Source organism: Telopea speciosissima, chromosome 3 (assembly GCF_018873765.1).
Source record: "Telopea speciosissima isolate NSW1024214 ecotype Mountain lineage chromosome 3, Tspe_v1, whole genome shotgun sequence".
NCBI classification, from domain to species: domain Eukaryota; kingdom Viridiplantae; phylum Streptophyta; class Magnoliopsida; order Proteales; family Proteaceae; genus Telopea; species Telopea speciosissima.
The window spans coordinates 24,078,544-24,091,496 of NC_057918.1; the positions used below are offsets into that span (position 1 = coordinate 24,078,544).

The following is a 12,953-nucleotide window of genomic DNA, read 5'->3' on the forward strand; positions in this document are numbered from 1 at the left end:
TTCTATTTTGGTGCTACCTCCATATCTCTCAGCTTTCTTCTTTTTTTTACCCGAATTTTACCTGGGACCCGGGCCAGCCCCTAAATCTTTATTGATAATCCGATAAAATAATAAAGAATACATGGGGGGGACATACCACCTTACCCCAACCCAAAGAGCCACCACGCTTAAGACCTTACTGTCACTCCTTTCCCCAACAAGGGGAAATGTGACAACGGAGTTATTTCCTAAGAATCGGCAGCCCAGCCTCAGAGTCGCAAGCAAGGTTTGCCAAGCAATCAGCCACCCTATTGCTTTTACGAAAAGCAAAGGTCACACAAGCCCGAGCACAACAGACCAGCTCCAGCACCTCCCGAAACCAATACCATCCCTTCCACAAGGAGCACCTTTTTTGGTTAATCATTTTGACTATGGAATTGGAGTCTGAGTTAACCATCATGTCGCAAATACCTAGGTCTTGGCAGAAAGCCAGACCATCCCGTAAAGCTCTGAGCTCAGCTATCGAGTTAGTGCAGGCACCATAGAAGTTTGAAAAGGCCGCCAGGACGACACCGTTCGAGTCCTTGATGACCCCTCCATCCCCTCCAAAGCCTGGATTGCCCCGACAAGCGCCGTCCACATTGAGTTTTACTGAAGTGAAGGGGGGACACCAATAAACTGGCAAACGGCGTGCCAGCTTGGGTGTAGGAGACAGGACCCCAAGACACTGTAGAATCAACCTGCTCCTTACAGACCCCACCTTGCCAACCCTAGAGGGTAGTTGAACCTCCTTTACCCAGGTTTTGATCCGCTCCACAATTGAACCCACAGTGCGGCACCTTTCCCCGTGCTCCTAGAGTTTCTCTCCTTCTAAAGCTCCCAACAGATCAGCGTAGGCAAGATTCCAGTGATATAAGAACTAAGACTTTTGCTACTCGCTGCACCCTGCCAAAGAGTAAACCTGCCTCTGACATCCTGGTAGGGAACTGTAGCAATGTCAAAAAGACGAGAGAAGTAACCCCACACCTTGGACGTTGTACCGCCCGACACCAGGCAGTGATCAGTACTCTCCCTCCGCGGACTCCTGCAGCAGCTGCATTTCGAGGCCAGGGGAATACCAACAAACATTAAAGAGTCATCTATGGGGATCCTTCCATTCAGGAGCTGCCAAGAGAAGAAAGCCATCTTCAAGGGAACAGCTTGGTTCCAAATCCACTTCGCATACGAGATCACAGGAGAAGCACTCCTCACCTCATTCCAAGCTGACCTAGTAGTGAAACACCAATCACTAGCTGGGGTCCATGCCAAAGCATCACATCTATCTGAGAGGGTAAAATTACCCAGGGTAATGCTCTCCTTGATAGCCGTCGAATCAATGAGAGCAAGAATATCCGATCTCCAAGTACCATCCTCCCCCAAAGCATCCTTGACCCGCAAATCCAGGTCCACTTGCAGCCCTTTGTCAACTTGGTAAATCAGTGGACCCACGCCAAACTAATCATCCAGCTAGAAGGAAATATTACCATCTCCAAGCAACCACCTAGACCTCTCCAGTAAGAAGCCCTTAAAAGCCAGTGTGCTACACCAAGATTTTGAGCCGACACCATGCGACCCTGCTAGGGCGACATGGACGTTTCTGAAGAATTTTGCCCTGAAAAAATCACTCCACAGGGAGTGCTCTGAGAGGACCCTCTAAAGGCCCTTAAGCCTGAGCGAGAGACCAACGTCCTCCAACCGCCTAACCCCCAGCCCCCCTTCCTCGAGAGGTCTACAGATTTCCACCAGCTCACCCAATGCCTGCGTTTTCCCCATTCCGAGCTGCCCCACAAAAAATTTGCAAAGATCTCATACAACCTTCTAAGGACTGCCTTTGGTGGGACCAGTGTTGCGAGAACGTGGATGGGGATGGATGAAAGGACATGTTACAACAGAGTAACGCGTCCCCCTGATGAAAGGAGTCTTCCTTTCCAGCCTGCCACCCTGCTTCTAATATTCTCAATAAGCCCGTCAAAGTAGCAGATCTTCAGCCTTCCTGAGTGGAGTGGCGACCCCAGATAGGTGAACCCAGTGACCGTCCCTACCATCTGGGCTCTCGTTGGGGAGGCTTTGTCTCCCAACACAAAACAACTCTTTTACCTATTTACCAACTGCCCCGAAAACTCCTCATATCTGCCAATAAACCCCATAATCTGCTTGAGTGAGCTCTTCAAACCCCTAGTGAAGATAATGGTATCGTCAACAAAGAGAGTGTGAAATCCCAGGGCAGCCCCTTGGTAGCTGAAAGTAGGACACATGCCCCTCCTCAAACAGATTTTTTATACCCCTACTCAAAACCTCCTCTGCCAGAATAAAGAGCGCAGGAGACAAAGGATCCCCTGCCTCACCCCTCGAGTCGACTTGAAGAAACCGGACTGGCTACCACCCAACACAATTGAGAACCAACAATTCTCCACGGTCTTCCTGATTAAGGCAATCCAGGCTTCACTGAAGCCAAACCTGGTCAGAACCAGCCAAAGGAACTTCCACTCTAAACGGTCATAGGCTTTTGACATGTCAAGCTTTAGAATCACATTACCCCCTCTACCCTTGTTCAAATCCTGAGCAACCTCTTGACAATAGATATGTTATCATGAATACACCTTCCTTGCACAAAAGCCCCCTGTTCCTCCTCGATTAAGGATGGGAGCAGTCCCGCCAATCTGGAAACAAAGATCTTTGCAATAATCTTGTAAGAAAAATTATAAAGGCTAATAGGGCGGAAATCCGCCATTACCTCCGGGGTGTCCTTCTTGGGAATAAGCACCAGATTGGCCGAGGTTAAGCTTCTAGGGAGTGCCCCACCCTCGGAGAAATCCACCACCGCAGCCCAAACATCATGTCCCACCACCTCCCAGCAAGCTGTAAAGAAATACCCGAAAAAGCCATATGGACCTGGCGCACTATCACAAGACAATGCGAAAACAGCCCCCTTCACCTCCTCCATAGAAGGAGCCAGCAAGAGAGAAGCATTCTCCGACTCAGTTACCACCCTAGGGATCAATGCCAATAAGTTTTCATCCACCAAACATCCTTGTGAAGCAAAGACTTCTGAAAAGTGACGCATCGCCTCAGCCTGCACCCCATTAGGGTCCTCGATCCACTCACCATCTTCCCCTTTGATTTTAGTCACCCTGGCCTTTCGGCGCTTGACGTTGACCGTGGAGTAGAAGAACTTCGTATTGCGATCCCCCTCTTTCAGCCTTGTGACTTTGGACTTTTGTTTCTAGAATATTTCCTTCTGAAGCAAAACCCCCTACAATGCATTCCTGGCCTCTTCTAGTGCCTCCCTGGCCTCCTCACTAGCTCCCTGATCAAAAGTCGTCTCTGCCCTGCTTACCGCATCCTCCGCATCCCTAACCTTCTGATGCACATTGCCAAAGACCTCCCTATTCCACTTACGAAGCGCCCCACGAAGCCTCTTGAGCTTCAAAAACAACCCAACAAAAGGGGAACCATCCACCTGCTCAGCCCATTGCCCCTTGACAAAGTCAAGAAACTCCGGGTGCGACAACCACATCTGCTGGAATTTAAAGGCTGAAAGAAACCGGCTGAAGGAAGCAGAAAAAGCGAGCCACATGGTAGCATGATCAAAGCACGTGCGATTAAGGTGGCTCGCCTCACACCGGGGAAAGCCCCAACCCACGCAGCATTCACCAAGAACCGGTCCAGCCTGGCCATAACCCTTGCCGCTCCTGAGCGATTATTCGACCCAGTGAACATATTACCGGTGTACCCAGCATCAATAAGACCAGCACTACTCACAAAATTCCCAAACTCATCCATAGACAATGAGCACGCTAGGCCTGCCACCAACCTTCTCCAGCGGAGATACCAGAACATTAAAATCCCCACCCACCAACCAGGGGACGGGTGTAGACTGAGAAAAAAGCTCCAGCCTTTCCCATAATTCTCTCCTGTCTGCCACCGAGCAGAGCCCATGGACAAAGGTGACAACAAAGGTTCCTACATTGGCATCCACACATTCCAAAGTCACAAACTGACGGTGTTAGTCCACAACTGTAATTTGCAACGAGGCTCTCCAGAAAACCCAAATCCTCTCCGAGGTGTGCATTGAATCTAGTCCCACCCGCCTCTGCACCAAGCGCGCTTTTGAAATTTGCGCCTTGGGCTCCGCAATAGCCAAATTATCAATCTTATGCAGATTTATTAAGGTTTTCAGCCGCCTAGTGGTAGGCTTGTTCCCTATGCCCCGGGCGTTCCAAAGTAAGCAACTCATTTGGAACCGCTCGGGGTGGAATCCAACGATCTCATCGATCTTGTAACCTGTCGTGGAGGTCCCTCTTTTGCTGGTCGCACCCTCTTAGCCTTCTTTATTATCTTCCTCTTGTACCGTGGGCAGCACTGCGGAAACTGGCCCAAGAGGGCTGCCGCTTCCCAGCGTGAGTGCTCGACTGCCTTGCGACCGTGCCTTCCTCACTAAGTCTGTTCAGCGTTGTGTTAATACGCCCTTCAATGGCAGCATTGAAAGCTTTGAAACTCTCCAGCAACGCCACGTGGCTTAAGGCAGGCGTGGCAGCCTGGCTTGACACAAGCGAGTCGTCTTTAGCCCTAGTGGGCCCATCTGCGCCTTCAAAATAAGGCAAGGGAGCATCACCCTCTGACATCGCCCCATGTTCAGCCAAGGAGCACCCCGAAGCTTCATCCTCAGTTCCTGTCGCAAGTTCATCTAACCCCAAACCACTATGCTCCACCAGCGGCAGAACCCGTTGCTCGACGCTGCCAATCAACACTGCCGGTAAGTCATTAGACCTCACGGGAGGTATCTCTCCCTCTTCTAAAAGCTGCACTGCTGCCCCATCAACCGGCCCTGCTACACATGCTGCTCCTTCCGACAGACCCCCCTCGAGTAAAGACGCCTGAGGAACACCGTCGTCGGGGGCCAACACCGCCGGCTGCACAGAACTCAGACCCACGGCCTGTTGCCGAGTAGGTATCCAGCGACCACCGTGTCTTGCCACTTGCCGCCGAAGAGCAGGCTGTCTATGAACAGGCAAACCCCCCACCACGCCATGCGAGGGCCCTTCTCCCCTTGGAATGAAGACCCCCTCTCTGGTTCTGGTCCCAGTGTCATTTTCCACATTCACAGCAGCAGGGTCACAAAACCGACGATCCCCCAAGCCCTCGGCAGCAACTGCAGGCACCACAGCACGCTTTCCCCTTTGTAATTTTCTACAGGTAGCTTGCGACTGGCCAATTTTCGAACAGGAAACACAATACAATGGCAGCCTCTCAACGACAACTTTCTGGTAAAAACCCTCCGAGCCACACCCTATCCAGACCCTTGATGGGAGCGTCGTTCCCAAGTCCACCCCGACACAGAATCTTGCCTCCACCGTGCGAGTGCAGTTCGCTGTCGCCCCGTCGACCTTCAAGAGCCTCCCTATTGCCCCTGTAATGGACGCCAGATAGTTGCCCTGATAAAAGTTGATTGGTACCCCTGGCAAGGAGACCCATATGGGGGTGAAAGGGGACTCCCAGCCCGAGACGAACTCCGAAGTCCACTTCACAAATCGCAGGAGGAAGCCCTGGATGTGCACCTGATCCTTCAACCACACCTCCACATAGTCGGAGGGAGCTGAGAATCGCAGAAGAATATGCCTCGGGTCCAGCGACGAGACCACAACTTCCTCTTGGAGAAACAAGTGCTTCTGCAGGAACTCCTTGATCACGAACAGAGAGGGTCTCCCGTAGCTGCACTTGGCTATCAGCGTTGTGGAGAAAGCTTTCTCAGACAGCTCGATTTCCTCCCTTGTGAAAAAGACGGCAGGGTCACCAAACAGCGAAGCTGGCTTCTTTACTTTGATCACAGCACAGGAGATGGCCAAAGACTTGGAGACCATGGCAGCGTAGGAGGGAGCCGAGACCCTGCCAGCGACAGCCTCACATGGTGGAGCCGGGAGGCGCTCCTCCCGAGAGGGAGGACCCGCCATGACCTAAACCCCACGAGAGAAAAAAGAAAAATCCTATCGTGCGCCACCAGAGCCTATCGTGCACAAGTAATCCTTAACTGCTTATCCTGATAAATATTTGCACCAGGTGCCATATCTCTCAACCTAACCATCAGAATTGATTGAGATTTCAGCAGTGCTTCTCCTCACTACAAGCACCACTCGACCTGAGTTTGGTTTCATTCTATTGGCTGGTTTGGTTTCTACACACTCATCTTTACTTTCTAATTTTGAAGACCTGCTGTGCTTGTGTTTCTAGTCATATGATTCTTCGATGGCCATTGCAGTCCTATTCTTGACTATAAATTTTGAGTTCTAGTTTGTGTCCTAAATCTGATTTTGGCCCTGGTTTCTACTCTTCTGTTGGAGCTTATTGCTAGTTGACTGACTTACTTATTTGTGGGTTATTTGGGAGTTGGGACTAAGTTGACCTTAATCTGGTCTTACATTACCATGAACCACTTCTGATAATACGGGTTTGATCCTTAGACCATACCTTAGCTGGTTGAGGGCAATGGATCCACAAGGATGAATGCCATCTAAACCACGTCTCCAGAACAAAACTCACAATTTTTGTGCACACTGTCATAAAGAGAGAAACAACCATAAATTAACAATGAAACCTTCTTTTTTCGTATTTTTTAAAGGGGGGAGGGGGGGGGGGGGGGGGGAGAAACCCAAATGAACTCTGACCTGAATCTACAGATGTCCAATCATCCAAAGTCCATAGAATCCGCTGATGCGGTAAAAAATCTGTAGGAGGTCTTGAAGAGTAACTCAATGAAAAGTTGAACGCAAATTCGAGAAGCTTCGAAGCATGACACAAACCCTGTCAAAGAAAAGAGGAGCATATACCATAGTGCTAGGTGAACTATGAATGCGGAGAAAAGGAATACAAAGATTGAAGAAGAAAAGAAATCTACACCCAGTGCCACATCTGGTGCATAGACATTGGAATCATAGTTGTCAAGGCGTCGCCTAGGCGTCCAGGCGCCTTGGCTGACTTGTTAATGTCGCCTTTATTTTGGACCCTCTCAAACGCCTTGGGTCGTCTGGACACCATGGCAACTATGATTGGAATGTAAAGAAGACATGCATAAGATTCCATCATAACATCGTCACTTCATGTACAATGCAAACAATAGCAATGCAATAGTAAAAATCTCCCGCATTAGGAGATGTATAATTGATTGGAAAGCTACTTCCCACAATTGACACCCTATGCAGAACCATGGGCACACCATGTGTCAAATTCAAGGTTCGAGACCTCAGTTTCTGATCTGGTTAACCGAGACATGCCGGATCATGTTTCGAGGTTTCAACACTGGGTTTCTACCATAGGCTTCATTTCGGCCAGGCCCGAAACAAAGACAACTCAGAGATTTCAGTCAGTTTCGACCGAGATTTAATTCCATGGTCAAATTTTCGGTTACCTAGCCAAGCAGAATCAAGGCAGTGATCAAAGAACCCTGATGCCATGGATATCTGAAATCCATATGGATAGACACAACAAAGATTTAAAGCCAAGAACGGTACAAAAACAACGATAAGACATAAAAAGTTTTGTTTACCAAACATAAACAGTGAAACTTAAATACACTAGTGTAAGGAAATCTAGAAAGGCCAAACTACCAGACAAATTCAGACGTTGAAGTTTTTCCATAAAGTGATTGACAACACCTCGAAGTTTAACTTTGAAATGGAGCAATAATCAAATCAACCTTCAGTACACTCATCAGTGTATGGTTCTGAAATTCAATTACAAAAATCTAACGCAACGCAACTCAACAGAGATTACCCCAACTAATGGGGTCGGCTACATAAATCCTGTATCGCGCCATTCAACTCTAAGGACATATTAGTTGTTAACCCAAAGGCATCGAGATCTCTTATCATTTACTTCTCGCGAGGTGATTTTCAGTCTACCCATTGCTCATTTAGTTCCCCTAATCTGCACCATATCACTCGGTGCATCTGGGTAAGGAGTTGTCCATAACTGATTTGGACTACTGAACATTTTGGTGGTTCAGATGCCTGATTGGGATGACTCTTGGACTTTTCAACAGTTTCCAGCTATGCGATGACCCAGTAGTTGAAGGGCAGAGAGCAAACCTGCATAATCAATGGTCTGAAAGGTCCAACTGCCCAGTCTTATCTGAGTTTTAGAGCAATGAAAAGTTCAAAAGGCAAATAACTTGGAGATGGGATCTTGTAGCTCAGGTACTTGTTATATGTTATATCGGAACCACAAACAATAATCATTATAGCTATGAGGTTATCTGAGAAAATGTTCAATAAAAAATTTAAAGGTAATTTTATATGCCTCGTATTAATAAAGATATGTCTAAGCACTAGGCAAGTAGTTCAAACTTCCTCACATATGGTATTCGTAACCCTCATCCAAACTAGTAGTAGCTAATGAACACAAACCAGGCACAGAAAAACAGATGTGAATTTGTGATAGGCAACAATGTCTGACTGAATTTGGTTTACATGTTTTTCAGCAAGAGCAAGCCTGATAAAGTGGAGTTAAAAAAAAAAATGGTAAAGGCATGATTTACTTGCAGTCATCCTTGTAACACATACGAAAGGAAATCTCCAACATAAAATGAACACATGGAGGCAACAAAAATCCAAGACTTGATTCTCTCTTGCAAAGCTAAAGCCTGCTGTTCTTTTACTCCACTCATCTGTAAAATTTGTTGGGATTATGAAGTTCTAGCTGGCCCTATACAAATGACAGGTATACCCATAGATAAACTAACCCCATAGGTAAACTGCTCATGTAATGCACAAATAGATCACTAGCTCCACATTTTCTATACCCAACTTAAAAACAAGCAAAAGACCTCATATTCAACTTGGGAGCCATCATCAGATTCACCATTGCAAAATTTACCAAATCTAACATAGATTTAACAGCAGATTACACCAAGCATACCAAGCTATGTCATATTTCCATTTAATTGACATTACCTGATACTGTTCATTGGCATCTACCACAACTATCTTTGATAATTCTTCAAGTAATTCCAGGTCTAGGAAAAAGCTCATTCTGTCAATGATAGGAAGAATCTCTTGCCAACCATTGAAACCAGACTTTGTACACAGTATCTCAGGGCAGAAAGAGCAACAAACAGATGAGATTTCCATTGCAGAAGCATGCACATCAGATATTAAAACAGGCACCAGCTTCTGTTTTTCATGTTGAAACCTCCCCAAGAGCATCTGCAAATAATGCAACAACTCCAGTCAAATGGGAAATTCTTGGACATGTTGGAGTCCAATCGAGCTTCTAAAGTAGCACACCTGATACATCTCTTCCAACTGTTGAACAATGTGGATGTCGCTTTGATCATTATTGCTTGAGAAATATGATGCCATGCAAACACCTAAGAAACACACAGCAAAGAAAATTGCATCATAAAAGATTACAGGAATACTTATGTCTTAAATGCCCAAATCAAACAATCAATGGCAACATTTAGTTATAAATTTCATTTCGTTGACCATTTGGTTTGGGGACCAAAATAAAATTTGTCATAAGTGTGTTCGTATAAATGTGAATGTGCATGCACACGCTTGTGTATTATAATGCTAATGATATATTTTTTTTAAAATATATAATTACAAGAACCACTGATATCTTAGTGGTTTAGGTTCAATATGTTGTAGAGGTGGTCTCACGTTCACACCCTGTTTATAATAAGGTTCAGATTCATTTGCTTGGGGTTATACTAACACAATTTTTATGCTCTACAAACACAATAAGAATATGCAACAATGGAACATATGCCAACTACGAAAGAACATGAGAAGATCAAAAACAAAAACTACCTTGCATTGCTAAGACTCGGAGTTCTTTATTTGAAGATACAACAGATTCCACAGTAAACTCATTCCCTGCAAGCAATTAATAATCTTAATAAATATAGTCAAATGTCCGAATGGAATAACATTCCTATTCTTTTATTAGGCAGAGTCATGAAAGCACATGTATCAGACAAGCTAGCAGGTATACCAGAAGAATCCTTCTTCCAGGATTTTGTCTTTACTGGCCAAACTAGTTCACAGAAGCATAAAAGCTGCTGCAATTTAGAATAGACATCTGCAGAGGATGGCAAGAACGGATGACCCCCATGTATCCACAGCATCGACTTTGGTGAATGGAAAGATGATACTCTAGCCAGATTTCTACTTTCAACCTATTCCCAAATCAAGAAAAAAGATTACATGTAATAGCTTCAAACAAAAGACTACTGTAGAAAGTAGAAACACTATGAGACAAAATGCCAAGATACGAACTGTTAATTGAAAATTAATATTGCATCAACATACCAGTACATTATTAACCGCTTTAGGAAAAAATTTCTGCAGTCTTAAAACATCCTTCTTCAAAGAACGCCAAGATATTAGCAAGTATTCAATCTGGAATGAGGTAATACCCTTCCAAAACAATGTGTGACCCTCAAGAAGATTAGTGCTTAATTGGAATAGTAGATCAAAGCTAGGTGACCCCACAAGAATATCAAGCACCTCTGTTTCCAACTCCCGTAGGGCTACCAATAATGTTACAAAACAACGAGTTTCATCACTGTGGTTGTATTCACCTTCTGTATTCCACTGTTGAAAACTAAGTTGTAAGAGGCTTATGCACTGGATTGCATCAAAGAGTCGTCTACGGAGTATTTGTAATGCTCTATTTGATGCAGTTAATTCCATCAACTTTAATGAAAGAATCGGAAGGGATTGCATATTTAGATCTATTTGACAATGTGAAGAAAGCTCTCTTCGGCAATCAATGATACAGTTCCAAATAGGATGATTTATCAACCATTCAAGTAGGTTTAAGAAAGATCTGAAAAAGTGACAATACGGCTCTAAAATGGAACTATACCATTTAAACCAGCAAAGATAAAGATTAAGATCAGTCTCAGTGGCCTGTTCAATTGTCCACTTCGCAGCAAAAAAAAACATCTTATTGACCAACTCCAGGTCAAATTCTGCCAGCTTAGCATGCTTTATACTCAACTCATTCGAATCCGTAGGAAACAGAATATTATTTAACATCTGAATGGGAATCGCAGATGGGACTACTTGCTTTCCATCAATCAATAATTTAGTACCTATATGGTCCATAGAAGTTAAAGAAAGCTCCATCAAGCATCCATTACGGTCAATACTAAATTCATAAGCAGCACACTGTGTCCCCAGGAATTCCAAATACAAGCAATTTTGTTTGATGCAAGCTTCTTTTGAGTAGCAAATAAAATTCCTTAACTTATGAGGTGCAGGCCACCCACCCGGCAAGGACAAAGAATGTCCCAGCATTGTGTCTAACTTATAAAGTTTGGACGCTGAGAAATAAGATAACTTCCCATGCGTAACAATATCAAGTCCTTCAGCCTCACCTAAAGAAGACAGATATGTATGTTCCCAACTTAACTGAAGACTCCATACAGGCTTATTCCCATTCATGAGCAATTGCTGGAATAACTGAACCCAATGGGTAAGCTCCAGTAGTGTTATTTTCATCCCAAGGCACAAAGCTGCATTGCTGGCATAGATATGTGCTTCAGCCATTGCATCAACAAGCCCACTAACAGGGATACCTGATAGAACTAGAAACCTCTTCACATCTCTTAGCTCATTTTTCTTAGAATCATAACCACTTTTCCCATCAAGCAGCCAGTCAGGTTGCATCATAAATATCTCAACTCCTCTATTTCGCATTGCTCTAGAGACTTCACCATACCGTGGGTTAACTGTGAGGAACATTTGAAATTTGTGGTGGGGATGAAGGACCATAGGTTTATCATCCACAAGCCCACGCTCATTAATAGTAATGGATCCACTAGATTCCACAAGAGAGTTGATCCTATCAAGAACCTACATTGAAAGAAAAAAAAGATGTGCATGTGATTAGGAAATAGGGGAAGAACAAGAAGTCAAGATAATACTAGAATGAAAATATATCCACAGACCGTAGGATTGCAAAGATTTGCATTCTCCAGAACAATCCATTCCCCATTCTCAAAAGCCTTGACTAATAGCCCCATGATCCATCCAAACTTTGCAGGAGATGGCTGTCTGCTGTGACTTTTTTGCAAGTTTGTTATCACCTCCAGAGACTGCTCCAGTTGATTGCATGAGCAGGATACAGGTAACTGATATTTTTGTAAATCAAGCTTTAGCTGTTCAATTATCTCAACCAATGATCCCAGCAAACTAAAGGATTCACTGTTCCATGTCTCAAAATCTGTGTAAGTGTAACTTGAAATAGAACTGTAATTTATGTTGCATAAGAAAGCAAGCCATTGGTTAAGTAAATTCCTGCGTTGATTTAAAAATGACTGCATCGAGGATTCCAAATTTAGACTGCAATACTCGCTAATGCATTGCTCAACTTGAGCAATGACATTGCGAAAACTGCGGAAGGCATTGTATTGCTCAAAGCATCCAATCAATTCAGAAGTATCAGTTGCAGATGAAAGATTCAATTCATTGAGCACATTTCCAGTGAGCTCTGCAAGTAATCTGACAAGTGAAGTTTTACCAGATGATGATGGACCAACCAATATGCACAACCATTGATTCTGTACACATTGTAGAGTAGCTTCCAAGCTATTGCGAATTCCTGGTAATATGCTAAGCTGGCTTTCTGAAATTTTGGACGGTTGAAAACGATTTCTTTCCACAGCTGCATTCCCCACAATCAAATATTGTGGATCAATCTGTACTCCTGGATAAGGATTTATAGATGGCTTCAACCCAAAAACCTCTTCATAGAGTTGCATAACTTCTCTACGATCAGCTGCGGTACGCAATCTCTGAATGTATATGATATTAAGAAAGCAATCTTCTTGTGAAATTTCAGGTGCACCTACATATCAAATTACAGCTATCAAAAGACACGCATAATCTAAGCAAACCAGGGAAGAAGTCAATAGCATACAGAAACTACAC

At 44.6% G+C, this 12,953-nt stretch overlaps 1 protein-coding gene across 1 annotated transcript in view; it reads right to left on the reverse strand.

Moving 5' to 3' along the window:
• The window catches only part of LOC122655003 (midasin-like), a 130,552-nt gene that overhangs the window by 40,908 nt on the left and 76,691 nt on the right, over nucleotides 1-12,953 (reverse strand). Inside the window, 15 exon segments of the mRNA XM_043849256.1 lie at nucleotides 941-1,473; nucleotides 2,619-2,678; nucleotides 2,753-3,241; nucleotides 3,356-3,552; nucleotides 3,642-3,821; nucleotides 4,370-5,972; nucleotides 6,484-6,569; nucleotides 6,681-6,816; nucleotides 8,418-8,502; nucleotides 8,908-9,215; nucleotides 9,297-9,379; nucleotides 9,825-9,890; nucleotides 10,009-10,192; nucleotides 10,326-11,876; nucleotides 11,972-12,870. Coding sequence (XP_043705191.1) covers nucleotides 941-1,473; nucleotides 2,619-2,678; nucleotides 2,753-3,241; nucleotides 3,356-3,552; nucleotides 3,642-3,821; nucleotides 4,370-5,972; nucleotides 6,484-6,569; nucleotides 6,681-6,816; nucleotides 8,418-8,502; nucleotides 8,908-9,215; nucleotides 9,297-9,379; nucleotides 9,825-9,890; nucleotides 10,009-10,192; nucleotides 10,326-11,876; nucleotides 11,972-12,870 — 6,460 coding nt within the window.